Source organism: Peromyscus californicus, unplaced genomic scaffold (genome assembly GCF_007827085.1).
Source record: "Peromyscus californicus insignis strain IS unplaced genomic scaffold, ASM782708v3 Scaffold_20__1_contigs__length_68692818, whole genome shotgun sequence".
In the NCBI taxonomy this organism is placed as follows: domain Eukaryota; kingdom Metazoa; phylum Chordata; class Mammalia; order Rodentia; family Cricetidae; genus Peromyscus; species Peromyscus californicus.
Genome location: NW_026294503.1, coordinates 55,718,771 through 55,735,097, shown reverse-complemented (window position 1 = coordinate 55,735,097; position 16,327 = coordinate 55,718,771). Strand labels below are relative to the sequence as shown.

General features: G+C 40.9%; 1 protein-coding gene across 16 annotated transcripts in view; it reads left to right on the top strand.

Annotated features, from left to right (window-relative positions):
• The first annotated feature begins 574 nt into the window (after positions 1 to 574).
• Kif21a (kinesin family member 21A) overlaps positions 575 to 16,327 on the top strand; it is a 126,385-nt gene continuing 110,632 nt past the window's right edge. For all 16 annotated transcript variants that reach the window (XM_052748689.1, XM_052748681.1, XM_052748680.1 and 13 more), the window contains exon 1: positions 575 to 748. In XM_052748689.1, the coding sequence (XP_052604649.1) occupies positions 705 to 748 (44 nt within the window). In that variant the 5' untranslated portion in view covers positions 575 to 704. The remainder of the gene's footprint in view (positions 749 to 16,327) is intronic.

The following is a 16,327-nucleotide window of genomic DNA, read 5'->3' as shown; positions in this document are numbered from 1 at the left end:
ACGGAGCACGCCTGGATGGAAAACAGTTGTGGGAAGGCTTGGCTGTACCAGGGTCCGGTGCGCTTAACCAGTGTGCACATGACTGAACAGTAACGCACTGAGAAGGCGTGTGTGTGTGTGTGTGTGTGTGTGTGTGTGTGTGTGTGTGTGTGTGTGTGTGTGTGTGTGTGTGTGTGTGTGTGTGTGTGTGTGTGTGTGTGTGTGTGTGTGTGATTCCACGTCCCACGCTACCGGGCAGAGGGCAGCGCCCAGCCAGGGAAGTAGGGAGGTAGGGAGGTGGTGGTGGTGGTGGTGGTGGTCAAGGTCCGTGCTGCAGCCCGGGCAGGTGGCTGCGGGGACGCGCGCAGCGGAGCCTCCCGGGGGAGGAGTGGTGGGGGTGGCGCTCGCTCGCCTCCTCTCGGTGCCGCGCCTGGCCGTGTCGCCGGGGCGGGGCGCACCGGACCGGCCGCCGGCTGACGCAGGGCAGCGCGGAGCCTGGCGAGTGGGGGCAAGGGGCGGCGCCGTCCTGAGTCACCGCCCTCTCCTGCGCCTGGGCGCCGCCACCTTTCCATTCAGTCGCCCAACATGGCTGGAGCGCGCCGCTGAGTCCTCCCCACCGCCACCGCCACCGCCGCCGCCGCCGCCGCCGCCACTGCCGCAGCAGCAGCAGCAGCAGCCTGCCCGGGAGCGCTCGGCACGGTGCTGAGACCCGGGCAGCCGCAGGCATGCTGGGCGCCGCGGATGAGAGCTCGGTGCGCGTGGCTGTCAGGTGAGCTGCGGGCGGGAGGGACAGCCGAGCAGAGCCGGCGGGCTCGCCCGCTGCTTGCCTGGCCCGGGCCCGTGCGCCGCGACTCCTCCGGGAACGGCGGTGGCCGCCCCTCACCCCCCTCCCACTCCCCCCTGCGGGCCGGGCGCCGCTGGCTGCACGGTCGTCTCCCGTTCGGCTGTCGGGTGAGCACCGCCCGGCGTCCCCGGGAGTCGCCGCCGCCGCTGCCCTGCAGGTCGGCCCGAGGTGTCTGTCCCCAGCGCCCCGGCGCGCCGGCCTGGAGCCGCAGACAAAGCGTCGGGCTGACAGCGGGCGGCCCGAGCCCACTCGGATCCCCGCAGGGCACCTGGCCTCACAGGTGTGGTCGTGGAGAGGGTATTGGGGGGCGGGGGACACATTCACCCGCGGAGGTCTGCAGGAGGCAAACAACATCGGCTAGACCGAGGGTTTAGGTGGGCGACTGGGAGAAACCACCTGAGGTTAGTTAAGCGCGGTGAATGTTGACCGTGACCTCACACACGCCTGGGGTTGAGTTTTGAAATCCTGGATACGTTTATTGTGTTGTGGTGAGTGACGGTGGCATGGATATTTGATGTAATTCGGCTGTTTTGATGCATCGCAAGGGGGGGGGGAACTCTGACGGTTGCTCTTGGAAAACTGCAGCATCATCACACTGAAAAATTAATGAAGCATTCATCCTAGATCAAGTGCATGGCTTCCACCGCTCTGATGAAATACTGTTAACTTATTTACAATTTAAAGATTATAAATATAACCTGTCTTCAAAGAAATCCACAACTAGTAAACATCTTCTGCTGTCAAGATCTTTGTTGAAAATTACTGAAAGTTACATAATGTACACATTCCTATGGTTATTTTACTGACAAATCTTGATTAGGCACAGAAGTGGCAGTTTTAGATGCCCTGGATCTTTGTCTTAAAGAATAAAATGAAATTGGAAGGTATTTTGATTTCTTTGCTTTGCAGATAATGAAATTACCACCGAATGGAGGTGACAGCTTTATGATTCTTTACGCTCAACAGCTGTAAAACTTTGAAAAATTTTATTCTCCTTTTTGGCTATTCCTGGGCTATTTTCCATTACTAGATGAGCTTGTTTTTCCTATTCATTCTACTACCTTTCTTTTGGCCTTAAAATATGGATTAATGATTGCATCAGGGCTAGGGAAATGGAAGGAGAAGGCAGGAAGGCCATTAAGAGCCAGCTTACTAGGAGCTCTGATTATGAATGATGGGAACACAAACAAACAAACAAACCACAAACGGTTAATAAAAACAGAAAATTTGTTTGGGAGAAACCATTTTTTTTCTTAAAATAAAGGTTTGAGATTTTTATATGTGCATCTTCTATGTCATTGGCTAGTTTGTGGACGACTATGTTCAATCTGATCTTGCTTCCAATGGAAGTGAATGGAGTCATGGATAGGCCTAAGGAGCTGATGACCTATAAATACCTTACATTACTGTGTGTGGTAGTACAGGTGAATGATGTGGGTCTGGTTTTGGAGGAAAAGGCTTATCTGTCCTTCAGCCTTCCAAATGTTAGGATAACAGGTATGAGCCACCAGGGGTGGCTATAAAAACTTTAACAGGCCGGGCGGTGGTGGCGCACGCCTTTAATCCCAGCACTCGGGAGGCAGAGCCAGGCGGATCTCTGTGAGTTCGAGGCCAGCCTGGACTACCAAGTGAGTTCCAGGAAAGGCGCAAAGCTACACAGAGAAACCCTGTCTCGAAAAACCAAAAAAAAAAAAAAAAAAAAAAAAAAAAACAAAAAAAAACTTTAACAGAACTTGTTGGCCTACATTGTGAAGATTCAGTTTGGTGAAAATGGGATCCCCCACCCCACATTGAATACCTTGTTCTAACTCTCTAAACTTACTTTATATAGGCTAAAAATAGCTTATATTCACATACCATTATGATATTTCTAAAGTGCCTAGACACATTCACTTACAACAAAAAGATATTGAACGTTCTGTCCTATGTCTGTTGCTCTGATTTCTGAGCTAAAATTAATAATAAATGGTGCACATATACCATGTATCAGAGTCAAGACAGTGTTCACCTGCTTTATCTCAGGTAAAAATCTCATACCTGAGAGCCTGTGACTTGAATGCTATTATTTTTTGTCCAGCTTACTGACGGGGAACAGGAAGATTATTAAGTCAACCTTCCACAATTAAACTGGTAGCAAATGATAGAAATAGGGTTCCGATCCAGACAGTTTAAATTTATGGCCCGGGTTCTTAACCCTGAAGCCTGCACAGGTGAGAGACAAGACCATGCCGTGCCAAGTTTTACTCATCTTAAAAGGTCATCGCTTCCTCTTTATCCTGTGCTAGTGCATTGACAAATGAGCAGCCTTGGCAAGACTGTTCATCTCTTGACATCCTGGAGAAGACAGTTCACAAAGAGAGGGCCCGGATTTAACTTTGCCAGTGTCCTTCAATCCCATCTCTTCTCCGGTTTGTGGCAAACTTCATCAGCAGGAGGAGCAAATCTACACAAATGTTGTGTCTAGACACAACATCAACAGAGGCATTTGGCCCATCTTTCTCCTTTAATGAATAATGGAATGGCAGGCAAGGGAGACTTGGCTGTATTCCATAACAGCAAAAACATTGTCAAGGTGCTTGTGTGTTACTGGACTCTGAGGCCCGGTCTTATTAAAGGTCGTTACTGTACTATTAGAGGTTTTGCAAAAGAAGTGCTTGAGACATATAAGCCATTTGGGGGGAAAAGACGCTAAACAGAAAGTTTCTCATTTAGGGAGAATGTTTTTATTCAGTTTTTGAGAATATTTTGGCATTTGAGTTGTCTGTAGGTTCCTTTTAATTGAGAAAGGATATGGATTCAGAAGACAGTCCCAATGTTCAATCCCATGCAGCTGTTGAAAACCTGAAATAAAGTTAATGCTGCATAACTGAAATTTAAGTTTAAATCATTTTTGTTTTGCGTTTATTTGTGGTGTGTGTGTATGTGTACATGCATATACAGACACACACCTTAGTGACAATCAGAAAACAATCTGTGGGACTTATTTTTCTCCTTACTGTCATGTGGATGCTTTTTTTTTTTTTTTTTGGTTTTTCGAGACAGGGTTTCTCTGTGTAGCTTTGGAGCCTATCCTGGAACTCGCTCTGTAGACCAGGCTGGCCTCGAACTCACAGAGATCTACCTGGCTTTGCCTCCTGAGTGCTGGGATTAAAGGCATGTGCCACCACCACCCAGTTTACCATGTGGATTCTTAGGATCAATCTCAATTCTAAAGCCTTGACAGCAATTACCTCTTTACCTGCCAAGCATATCGGCCCAAATTTAAATTTAAAAGCTAGTCTTTGATCCAGTTACTAGAAGCTTTTATGTGTGCTTGAATATCTTAGTCATATGGATTTATTTTTTTTCAGCTATAAAGTTCATGAAATCTAAATACTGGTAAAATGTTTCTGATGAAAATTTTGTGTTAGAGTTAATATGTGCATTAATGCACTGGGTTTCAGTCCAGAAAATGAAAGCACTTAGTTCAATAATTTTATCTTGTTTACATGTTGAATAAGTGTCATTGAATTAAATAAGATATTAAATTGAAATCCATCCAGATTTTTCCCTTTAGAAATGTGGGTAGTAGGAACCTGAAAAGCTTATATGTGGCTTATATGTTTACTGGGGACGCTACTTTGTAATTTAAATGTAAGGAAGTAGCAAATATGACTGCTTACAAACAGAAAGAACCACAGACTAACTGTTACCCTTAGACAGAGAATATACCAAATATTGAGCATCTATGTTTAGTGTGTGGTCCTATGCACACAGATACACATGCATGCCCATGTGGACATGTATACACAGAAAATGTTACTTCATAGCAATTAAGTTGAATGTTTAGGTAGGTGACATTTACAAAAGTGAACACTGAAATACAGCACACATTCTATTGTTACTATCTTAATTGTCTTATATTGAATTGACTAGTTCGCTTCTCTAAAAACTGTAAAATGAGTTAAGCATTTTAAATTCTTCATGTAAGACATTGAGACATGCCGTGATGTGGACTTTTCTGTTTCCTTTTTCTGAATGTTGACAAGAAAATTGTTACTTTTTCCTTTTCAAAAACCTTAGCTTGCAGAATTCCCCAAGGACCGCTTAACAATGGAGATTCAGAAAGGACCATTATATTTTCATATAATTTGTATGGCAGCTAAAATTTCTTTGTTTGGCTTTGGCAGGGCTCTAATATCCTTGACAGTGAGTTTGGATTAGAGTATAATATCAACTTTGTGTTTTTTCTTTTTTTTTTTTTCCCCCCTGAGTCTGGGTTTCTCTATGTATCCCTGACTGTCCTGGAATTTACCCTGTAGACCAGGCTGGCCTCAAACTCAGAGATCTGCCTGCCTGCCCCTGCCTTCTGAGAGCTGGGACTAAAGGTGTGTGCCACCGTGCCTGGCTCAATTTTTTTTTCCAGTTTGCTGTGTTCTCCACTTACTGAAGCTTGCTTTGTTTGTTTGTTTGTTTATTCTTTCATTCTTTGAGACAGCATCTAATTATGTAGCTCTGGCTGGTTTGGAACTGACTTTGTAGACCAGGCCAGCCTTGAACTCAGAGATCCGCCTACATTAACCTCTTCTTGAGTACTGGGATTAAAGGCATGTGCCACCACACCTGGTCTAAATCACTTTTGTGAAGTGGTATTGCTCAGCTGACCTATGGACTGGGGTGGACAGTCATCCTATACTCTTCCTCTGTGCCCCTCACACTGAGGTGGCAGTCCGAAGCTATGAAGATCATAAGATCTTTTTGTGCGCCATCTGTTAAATGGGATTTTTATTGGTAATGATACTAACTGTTGACACTGCTGATGCCCCTGGATTGACAGGAAAGAACTGTTGAAAACCTTCAGACTTGTCTTTTCCAGTAATCTATTTATTTAAATTACTTTTGTTACTTTACTTTGGTTATGGTAAAAATGAATATTTTATTTCTTTGCTAATAAAATTTTAGGAGAAGCCCTGGGTAGATATCCTCGTTACTGTGTGGGACTAAAATGAATCTGGAAAATACTAGGTGACTTCAAAGTTCACAAAGTTGGAACTCAAACCGTGATTTCTTATCATCTAACTTATTTTCACGTGTTACATGTTATTTACTAACTCCAGTAAAGGTTTTCCTAGTAGAAACACAGAATAACATTTGAAGTCCGCATTTCGAAACAACCACATGTTTAGAAGATGCAGATGTGCGAGACTTTTGGGTAGGCTTGTTGCATGGAAACATGATTATTCGGTGTTTGCTCCTTTGTCTATTCTTTGAGTCAACAAATATTTACTGAGTGCCTCCTGTGTGTTCAGCACCGTCTACCAATGTGCCTGATCCACCTAGTTCTTTTCTTCACAGAACTTAGAATAACCATGGATACATAATGGGTTAACACCAACACAAAATAGAATAAACTAAAAAGTGAAAGGCAATTGCTGCAGTTGAGTGGTTTTTTTTTGTTCCTTTTATTATTATTTTTTTCAAAATAACATTTGAAAAGTTCATCCGTTGTTCAGGAACAGTTATTAGACATGCATGTTTTGGTTCTAAAGGATATTCATGGAAGAATTGAGCCCGAAAGTCTGTCTGCTAGGAGGATGTTCTCTGTAAGGCATCCTATGGATAAAGTGGGCCTCTACCTTGTGTGCTTTTGGTTTAGGAATTAATAGAAACGAGAGAGAAGAGACCTTTAAAAGACAAAAGGTGATGTGCGTTCAGAGTCAATGAAACCCTTTCATTTATAAAACATGAGTTCATTCTTTTCTTTCAAATATGGGTTAATACTTGTCCTTTTTGGCTTTTTATTGCTGTGATAAACACAATGACCAAAAATCACTTGAGGAGGAAAGGGTTTATTTGGCTTTACCCATCCTGACCATAGTCCATTCTTAAGGAAAGTGAGGCCAGGAACTCCAGCATGAACAGAGGCAGGACCCTGGAGGAACAGTGCTTCCTTATACGACCCAGGGTCAGCTCTGCAGGGGTAGCAGCATCCACAGGGTGCTGGGCCCTCCCATGTCTATCGTGAATAAATGCCCACAGGCCAGTCTGAGGGAGGCGTGTCCTCAGTTGAGGTGCATTATTCCCAGGTGACTCTAGGGTTTGTGTAAAGTTGACAAAAGCTAGCCAGCACATAAGTGTAAAAGGTGTGGTGGAACAAGTTTATTCTTTAGGATAACACGGGACTTCAGGTTTCATATTTAATTATCAACTGCTACTTGTACTCCGGCCCTCTGAACTGCTAATTGGTTACTATTCTAATGTGTAATTATGGGGTAGTGAATGGGTACCAAGCTTTCAGTTCAGCTAAGTCATGAAAACAGAAATTATCCCGGAGGTTAATATCCTCACCTCCTCTTTCAGCTTCTTATCAATTTTTCCTTCAAATAATGTGCTTACTCATTATTATGGATGTTCGTCCCTAGGACACACTGCAACATGCAGATCATGCTTACTCTGCCTTAGAAATTATTTTGTGTCAAAATCATTCGTGGTCTGGCATCATCCAAGCTTCAGATGAGGAAGCAAGATGCATACTAGTTAAGAAGCAATATATACTATGTATCATTAGAACAATTTTAGTCATAAGCAACAAATTTGCTGGCATTTTAGTATGTCCTTCTGAACAGGGCATTTATGAACTGTATTTCATGTGGTTTTCCCAGTGGATTAACTCTTTAATCTTCTCAGAGTATTAAAATAGTTTTCCTGTGGTGGCAGCTTTATTTCAAGCAAATGACCGTCAAAGCAAAGAATGCAATTTTTGATACTCCATGATTATCATGAAGTGTTGCTGAATGGTTAAGAAGTACATTTAAAATCCACTTGCCGTTTGTCTTTAAAAAAATCATTGAAATTTTATGTTAGACATAGTTTTGGTATTCCTAGAATTATTGCCAAAATGGATTTTAAAGCAGAAAGGCCCTTTCAGGAGGCTACCTGCTCAGGGCCATTCATTCAGGGAGTTGACAGTAGAGGCTCGGAGATACACCAGGCATTATTTGAGGTCACACACTGGCGGGTCCAGTCTTCTGTTGATTTGCACTGTGAGTCTAGAACTTGATGCTTTTCTTGAAACATCTAAGGGTAGATGTTTGAAACATCTAGAAATAGAATAGCATATATTTGATAAAATGAAGTTCCTGTAGTTTTAACCCTTTAAGGACATGTATTGAAATTTTAGTTGGTGGTGAGATGAGTGTCTTCACTATGGATGCCTGATGGTTTTGCTGTCTGAATGCCTCAGCCCTAGGACTTGACTAGTAATTCTAATGAAGACCTCGCAAAGGTGAAGGAAGACCTGAGTGACAGAAACCCAGCTCTAAAAATGTGAGGATTCTGGCATATTAAAATATGAAAAATATCAGACTGTGTTGTAAAAAAAAATCATACAAACTAGTTTCAGTATTTACATATAAAATATTGATGCTTTCATAGTGGTCATTTAAATGCAATAGGTAATTAGAAATTAATTGAAAGCATACATACCCATTTCCCTTTCCTCCCTGTGAATTCTAGGCCTGGGGCATGTAGCAACTTCCTAAGCCCCATCTTGATTCTTCGCTGTTTTCTCCCTCCAGTATACTAAAGAATCATCACATATTCCAGTAATAATCTTACTTCAGGGAAGATGTCTGGGGAACGGAATGGGAACGGAGAGGGCCATTTGTAGAGTTCAGAAAGGAAACAGAGAGATGGAAGTCTGATTTGCAGGGCCCTGTTTGCTTGGTGCTTCATTACACAGATGATCCTGAAGCTTTTAGTCATCTGAGCTTTTCCCAACCTTATTTCAGAGAGAAAGAAAGAACGGAACACATTTTGTGTTGTATGGGAAGCTGGTCATCGAAACTGTATCCCTTTGTAGAAAGCTTTTTAACTGCTCTGCCCTTTCAGGTCATATTGCTTTTTTATACTATGTCTTCCTCCTTTCTCTTCAATAGAATTCTTTCTTTCTTTCTTTCTTTCTTTCTTTCTTTCTTTCTTTCTTTCTTTCTTTCTTTCTTTCTTTCTTTCTTTCTTTCTTTCCTTCTTTCCTTCCTCCTTCCCTCCCTCCCTCTCTCTCTCTCTCTCTCTCTCTCTCTCTCTCTCTCTTTCTTATAAAGAAGATGGTAATGTATTATATTGACAGCATTATTACAATTGAATATTTGAAGGTCATTGTTATTATTGACATGAAGCACATAGATATCTAAATGTCCAGAGGTCATACACAATTTAGCCTCAGGGATAATCTATCTGGATAACTGTTCAACTCCATCCTCAGCTTCAGTTAGAAGAAAGAACAAGAAAAATGTTCAGCTGTGAATAAGGAAAGGTAAGACTTCGGCCCACTTGGTGGCAAAAAAAATCTAAAGGCAGATCAAGGTTTGTTCTTTGCTCTTGGATTAGACATCCTTCTCAACTTTGGAAAGCTGTGTCTGTCACTGGGCATGAAAAGTATCACAGATCTCTGAATATGGTGAAGAAATTATGTAATATATTTACATATATTGTATAATGTCTGAAATACAAAAATATTTCAGAGTAGACATTCACATTTTTTTTTGACAAAGCTACAAAGTCAGCTAGTGTTCTAAATCAGAGAGACTTTTTTTTTTCCAATGAGCAAAATTGGGAGACTGTAGGAAATGGAAATCTATATCCATTATCACGGTGTGCTGATGTGGCACATGACATCTCTGTCCCACACGGTAGTCATTCTAATCTTTACTTTTTGGATCCAAATTTGTTTATTCATCACGTAATTATGGAATGTCAATTATATACTCATGTTACAAAAGCTCTTGTGATAGTAAATATTAATAATAAATAAATGCTATCAAGGCTATTCACACAACAGGATGAGCACCGGATAGATGGTCAGACACCTGTTTAAGTCTGGATTCTTGCCTGTGATAAACTTGGTCTTGACTAGGTAGCTTTTTCACTTACTTCAGTGGACTCAGGAAAGGCTCAAAAAGAGACAGATACTTAAAAAAATCACCTGGAAAGTGGTTTTGCCATAGACTGAAAAAGTAATATTAGAGATGACTTTGCTAGAGTGTATGAGTTGATTATATTACAAACTCTAGTGACTGGCTTAGTCATTCTTCAGCGTGTGACCCATTGGTGTCTGTTTTTTTGATTGTCTTACTGTGTTTTTATCACTATGAACGGTACAACAATCTATAATGTATCCTAAACCCCTCCCTGCCTAGCCTCCAAGTTTTACCTGTGTAAACCACACACCATCCTACTCTGTTGCACCTGAGTTCTCTCTATCATTTTAATCCTTTCTCTTTCCAAACAGGCTTTCAAGTGTGTGTGTGTGTGTGTGTGTGTGTGTGTGTGTGTGTGTGTGTGTATGTGTGTGTGTATATGTGCGTGTTGAGAGAGAGAGAGAGAGAGAGAGAGAGAGAGAGAGAGAGAGAGAGAGAGAGAGAGAGAGTTAGGTCACTACCATACTAACAATTAGTTTTTGAGTTGAGCTGTGTTTACTTGTTTCACATAATGTGAGAGGATGAGGACCAAATTAAATACTCAAATTGTGAGTGTTCTTTTTGGATTGATTACATATGAGTTTTGAAACTATAACTAATGTATTTTTCCATGCTTTTTCTCATTGATGTTGGCAACAAGTCACTAAAGTGTAGAGTGGACTCAAGAATACTTTAGGGGGTAAGCTAGCAGGGCCAGAGATAGCAATGGTACAGTAGATTTACGTATTTGTTATTATTATTGTGTATGTGTAAATGACGTGTTTGGACGCTTTGTAGGGTCAGTTGTTTTTTTTTCCAACTTTGTGCGGGATCTGGGAACCAAGCTCAGGTCCAGGATTGTGCAATGATTACATTTAACCAGCAAGTGCCTGTGGCCTCTGAGCTGCCTGACCTCATCAATGCACTTTTCCTGTGTTCACTGATGGTGTAATCAGATACACAGATCGAGCTGTGGGAGGCCTTCTCTGTGGACCTTTTCAAAGAAGATTGGTTCTTAGAAACAGGAAATGCATCAGTTGCTCTCTCAAGTCAAGTCTGATGATCTCTAAATCAGTTTTTAATTTTATAAGGAAATTATTTTATTCAATTTCCCACCATTATTGAAATAATATCACATTACCGGAAGTCCTGTGGAAAAGATGAGGAACAACAACCAGCTGTAGTTCACTGTCTAATACAATTACAGTTAGAATTTTGGTGTATTTCTTTCAGTCTGTTTTCATTGTGTTTCTGTGTTTTTCAATCTCAGTTATAATCAGCATGTATCCTTTGTAGCCTGACATTTTCGTTTTACAGTGTATAACAGTTTTCCAGAAACATATTAAAGAAGCATATTTTAAATATATATCATCATCTTTTTTCAATAATTTAATACGATAGGCGTTAAATTCAGCCAATTAAGCAGTGATTTAATCAACAAGAATTGTTTAATACGAATATAGAATTAAGAGCTGTGCTGTCCTGTGATTGTTGGTGATGTACGTTCATTGGCAGTGACTTTACAAGTGACTTTTTCCTGGGGTCAAAGGTTGGGGGTGCTGCTCCCCCAGAGTGGGCATGCTGCTCAGAGAAAGATATATTGATGGTTAATTTGAACTTTTCACCTATACCCGGATCAAGACATACTGTATATTAAAGTATTATAGACATTGTCCCCCAAATATTATTCTAACCATTGATGGTGAGCCAGACATAGGGCTGTCACTGGGCCATGTTCCTTGAAAACGAGGACCTTATTAAGGCATTTCTTTCACTTCCCATCTCATTTCAGCCCAGAGAGCTTTGGTTTCAGCAGCCTACTGATCACTTAGTTTGTGTCTATCCTGTCCTGAACTGGAAGTTGTGAATTTTCCATTGAACTTGAGATTACAGATTACAGATCTCATTCCTGGCTCTTTGGCTTGTGTAAGCATCCTCAACCCAAATGCGACATCTGCAACATCTTTGTCAGTTTATGCAACGCAATACAGTAGTGTATTGTGTTTTGAATTTTCATTTGCCAACTTGCCCTTTCATTGGCAGAACATTCTAGTTGTCCTTGGTTTTATTTTTAAACTAATTTCTTATACAGTTAGACTTTATTGCCCCCCCCATTCAATTCTTGTCTTTGAATGTAAAATTTGCTTGCTTTAATTCATAATTTTATATTATTATGGCATATCATATCCTATCATAACTTTTCCTTTATCTCTTACATGTATTCTGTGACTTCAATATAGAACAATTCAAAGACTTTTGGACTTTTAAATTTGGGGAAATTTTGATACCAGTTTTGTGGCATTTAGTGTCTTTCCATACTTGGATCATATTTATTCTATTTAAAAAAATGGCATCAGGATGTTGTTAGATCTCGTGGGTGGTTGTGATCTGTCAGTCCGGTTGATTTCAGTGTCCTCCTAGTAAGGCAAGGTTCTGAGGACCGTCCGTCCGTCAATGAACTTGTCAGCCTTACTCATTCTGAACGTATGACAGCTGCTCCTGTTCAGAAGCAGGGGCTGGAGATAAGTGAGAGTGACTCAGTGCAGTCTGGTAATGTGGTTGAACACTAGTTCATCCACGCCCCAGCGATTTCTCCCCTGTCAAGTGAAAATTATGCTCTAGTAGCTCAGTGTTGAAAGTCCATGTGGAATAAATAAATGGCTATAATTCATAATACATTTGTTGTGAGAATTAAAGGGATAATGCATTAAAACCCTTATATTATTGGCACTTAGTAAATGTGTGTGTATGTCTGAATGTCTGTCTGTCTGTCTGGATATGGATATGGATATGAGCATGTAGATATGTGTGTCTGTGCATTATATGTTTCTATATGTATTTGTATATATGTGTATATTTATATTTATATATGTATTTATTTGGTAGCTATAACCCACCTGATTTTTCACAAGGATGCCTTAAGTGGCAATTACTACTGCTATTACTTAGTTTTTTTTTTCAGTAGCAGACAATTTCTGTTCCACTTTTTGCTCCTGAGAGATCAGCTTTCCCTCTTAGCTTTGTTTCTTCCTACCCGCCATCCCCTCATTTTTCTTTTCTCTTGCAGCATAGCTTAGTGAAAAGAGCAGCCTCGAGATTCACCAAGATAGGAATTCAGAATTTCATGGTCGGTAGCCTTAGTTTTCTCACGGATGAAGCAGACTTTAATCCCTGTCTTAGAGAGTCAGGATTAAAATGCTGTAGGTGCTTTGCATTTAGGAATATTTGGGAGATGCTATATTCCTTTTTAGTTTCATCCCTGTTCCCCTTTCTTCTGTCCTTTCTATCTCTTCTTTCCTTCTCCCTCTCTCCTCTAGAAAGACTCTTCTCTTTTTCTCCTCTTCCAGGTAATATCTAGTATCCCATATAACTCCTCCTCCTCCTCCTCCTCCTCCTCCTCCTCCTCTTCCTCCTCCTTCTTTTTGGTTTTTTGAGACAAGGTTTCTCTGTGTAGTTTTGGTGCCTGTCCTGGATCTTACTCTGTAGACCAGGCTGGCCTTGAACTCACAGAGATCCGCCTGGCTCTGCCTCCTGAGTGCTGGGATTAAAGGTGCGCGCCACTGCCACCTGGCCCATATAACTTCTTTATTGTTTACCTCAAGGTAGAGATAATATTTTGGTGAGCTCTTGTTTATTTAATTCTATTTTCACCTTGGGTTTATCTATGAAGATGATTAAAGTTGTTATGAGAATTAACTGACATATTTATAAAGTACCCAGCACATGATAACCCTCAATAAATATAAGCTTAGATTAACATAAAAATGTACTTCTTAATGGAAACTATTTGAGGCCTTGGGCTGCCCTTTTCCAGTGATTCTGTCTGCCTCTAATGATGAGGAAAAATAGCAGTGCATTTGCAGCAGATCATGACCTAGATAACACCAGCCGAATACAACGTGTGCTTATACAGCAGAATGGTGTCTTGGCTTTCCTTTTCTGACCAGGCCAGTTGTGCGGTCAAGATCAAGACGATTAAATTTGGGGGCCATTTTGGAAAAAATGTTTTCGTAGGTTTGGCTCTCAGTTGATATGCACAATTGGTCGAATTGTACTGTTCTCTTTTTCTTTGGACGCAGGGAGTGTCTAGTGATTTCCAGCTGCTTACCTCATAAGGTGAGCTGACTGCCGTGCTAATCCCTAGTAAAACCTCTTAAAATGTATCCCTCAGTATGTTGTTAACCTGAGTACATTTCTGCTTATATCAACTGTCTTATTGCTAAGGACCCCAAAGAGATCATCACATGCACACACACATTTTCTACTTAATCCTTAAGCAAACATTTAATTATTTCTGTGTGACATACCTACCTTGAAGTTTTGAAGGTATGAGGTCTCATGGTTCCTTTGCTAACTTAAAAAGATACATGGTTGATTTTGCTTGCCCTCTTTGTAGTGATGAGACATATAATATTGTATAATTTTAATGACCATGGTTAAATGTAAAATGAACAATTATTTTTGATTGATTTCCTCCTTCCTTCTCTTCCTTCTTCCATCCCTTGCTCTCCTTCTTCCTTCTTTCCTTCCTTTCTTTTTTTCTTACTCAGTAATTGGTTCTTCAATGTTTACATAGTATAAACTGTCCAAACTTTTTATTACATGGCTAGTTTTGCTTACATTGAAAACAAGCTTGTGATAAGATATGTCAACAAATGAAGACTGAAACTTAAATGATCCTGAACTTCTTTTCCTTATTTTAAAATAACTTTTTCAGAAAACAAATTTACTTTTCCCCTCTTGTTATTGGGGATTGTCTTAGTTACTGTTCTATTGCTGTGAAAACACACCATGACCAAGGCAGACTCTTATAAAGGAAAGCTTTTAACTGGGGGCTTGCTTACAGTTTTAAAGAATGAGTGCATGATCATCATGCTGGGAAGCAGACAGACTTGGTGCTGGAGCAGTAGCTCAGTGCTTTACATCCTGATCCACAGGCAGCAGGCAGCAGGCTACGGGAGAGAGACACCGGACTAGCATGGACTTTTGAAACCTCCAAATCCATCCCCAGTGACACACCTCCTCCAACAAGGCCACACTTCCTAATCCTTCTGAAAAATTTCCACTAACTGGGGACCAGCATTCAAATATATGAGCCTATGGGGACCATTCTCATTCATACCACCACAGGGATCAAGCCTAAAGTCAGCTGTTGAGCTGTGTCAGTAATCCAAGCTGACTCACTGTGAAATGAAACACTGTGATGAAAGATGAGTGTATGGAGCAGAAAGCTGGATGCAGTGATTCAGATAACTAAGGTATTTCGTGACCTTTGACAGGCAGAAGAATCATCCAAATCTAAGCTCCTGAAATAATGAGCGCCCATGTTAGGAAGAGTATAAGTAAAGGTAACTACCATTCACGATCACAGTTAAGCTCTCCACATACATACTCCAGACCCTGCTTAAATATTGTTAGTTGCTTTCTGTATATTCTAATCAAAGTTGTTCTATATTTACCTAGAAACAAACAAGCAAACAAAAAACCAAAAAACCAAGCACTGACAAGAATTTCTGCTTCTAAAAGCCACCATCTTGGTACTTTTGAATATTAAGTATGACTATTTGTGAATTATTAAGTTTCTTTTATAACTGAATCTTCGTCAGTGTCAGTCTTTGAGTTCAAATTTACTTATGTCAGTTCCCCTGATTCATTCTGAGGTGATGATATTGTAAAAGTAGCCCATTGGAAAAACAATGTGATACCTCTTTACGACTCAGATCTCAAGTGTGAAATGAACAGTACTTTTATTATGTACTTTACATTTATTAAAAATGTGCAGGAAAGGCTCATGGTATAGCAGGAACTACTTAGACATATTCTGGTGGCAAAATAATTGAATTTGTAAGGACAGTAATAGTTTTCATCTCTGACCATCCCATTTAAATTTGACTCAGACGAATATGTATCACTTTAGTTCAATTCAGCTTATTAGTTATTGAGACCTGCTAAGAAAGAGTAACTCAACATACTTTGCTAGGGAGGTACAAGATGAATTGAATATGGATTTTGCCCTGAAAGAACTCTGTCCAAGGGCTGGGGATGTAGCTCCATAGATGACTACATGCACAGCATGTGTGAAGCACTGGATTTTAATCTCTGAAGGAGAAAAACAGGGAAGGAAAAAAGATGAGCTCAGTTTAGTTGGGAGAATCTGCATGTCCATACAAGACCTAATGGCTATTCCACAAAACATGCCAAAAACGAATGTGCATATGTTATGTGCAACCTGTTGGAGGAGTCTGCCCTAGCAGGCATTATGATCACAATTGCCGCCTTTGTAGACAGAAGGAAGAACTTCACATGTTCCATAGTACCGGTGTAAGTACTTAACGATTAAGTCTCAGGAAATCCAGTCGTGGCCATCTCCTAATCTTTAGCATTATGGCTTAAACTTTTTGTTTTGTTTTTTGTTTTTCGAGAGAGGGTTTCTCTGTGTAGTTTTGGTGCCTGTCCTAGAACTCACTCTGTAGACCAAGCTGGCCTTGAACTCACAGAAATCCGCCTGGCTCTGCCTCTCTAGTGCTGGGATTAAAGGCGTGGGCCACCACTGCCTGGCTATGCTTAACCT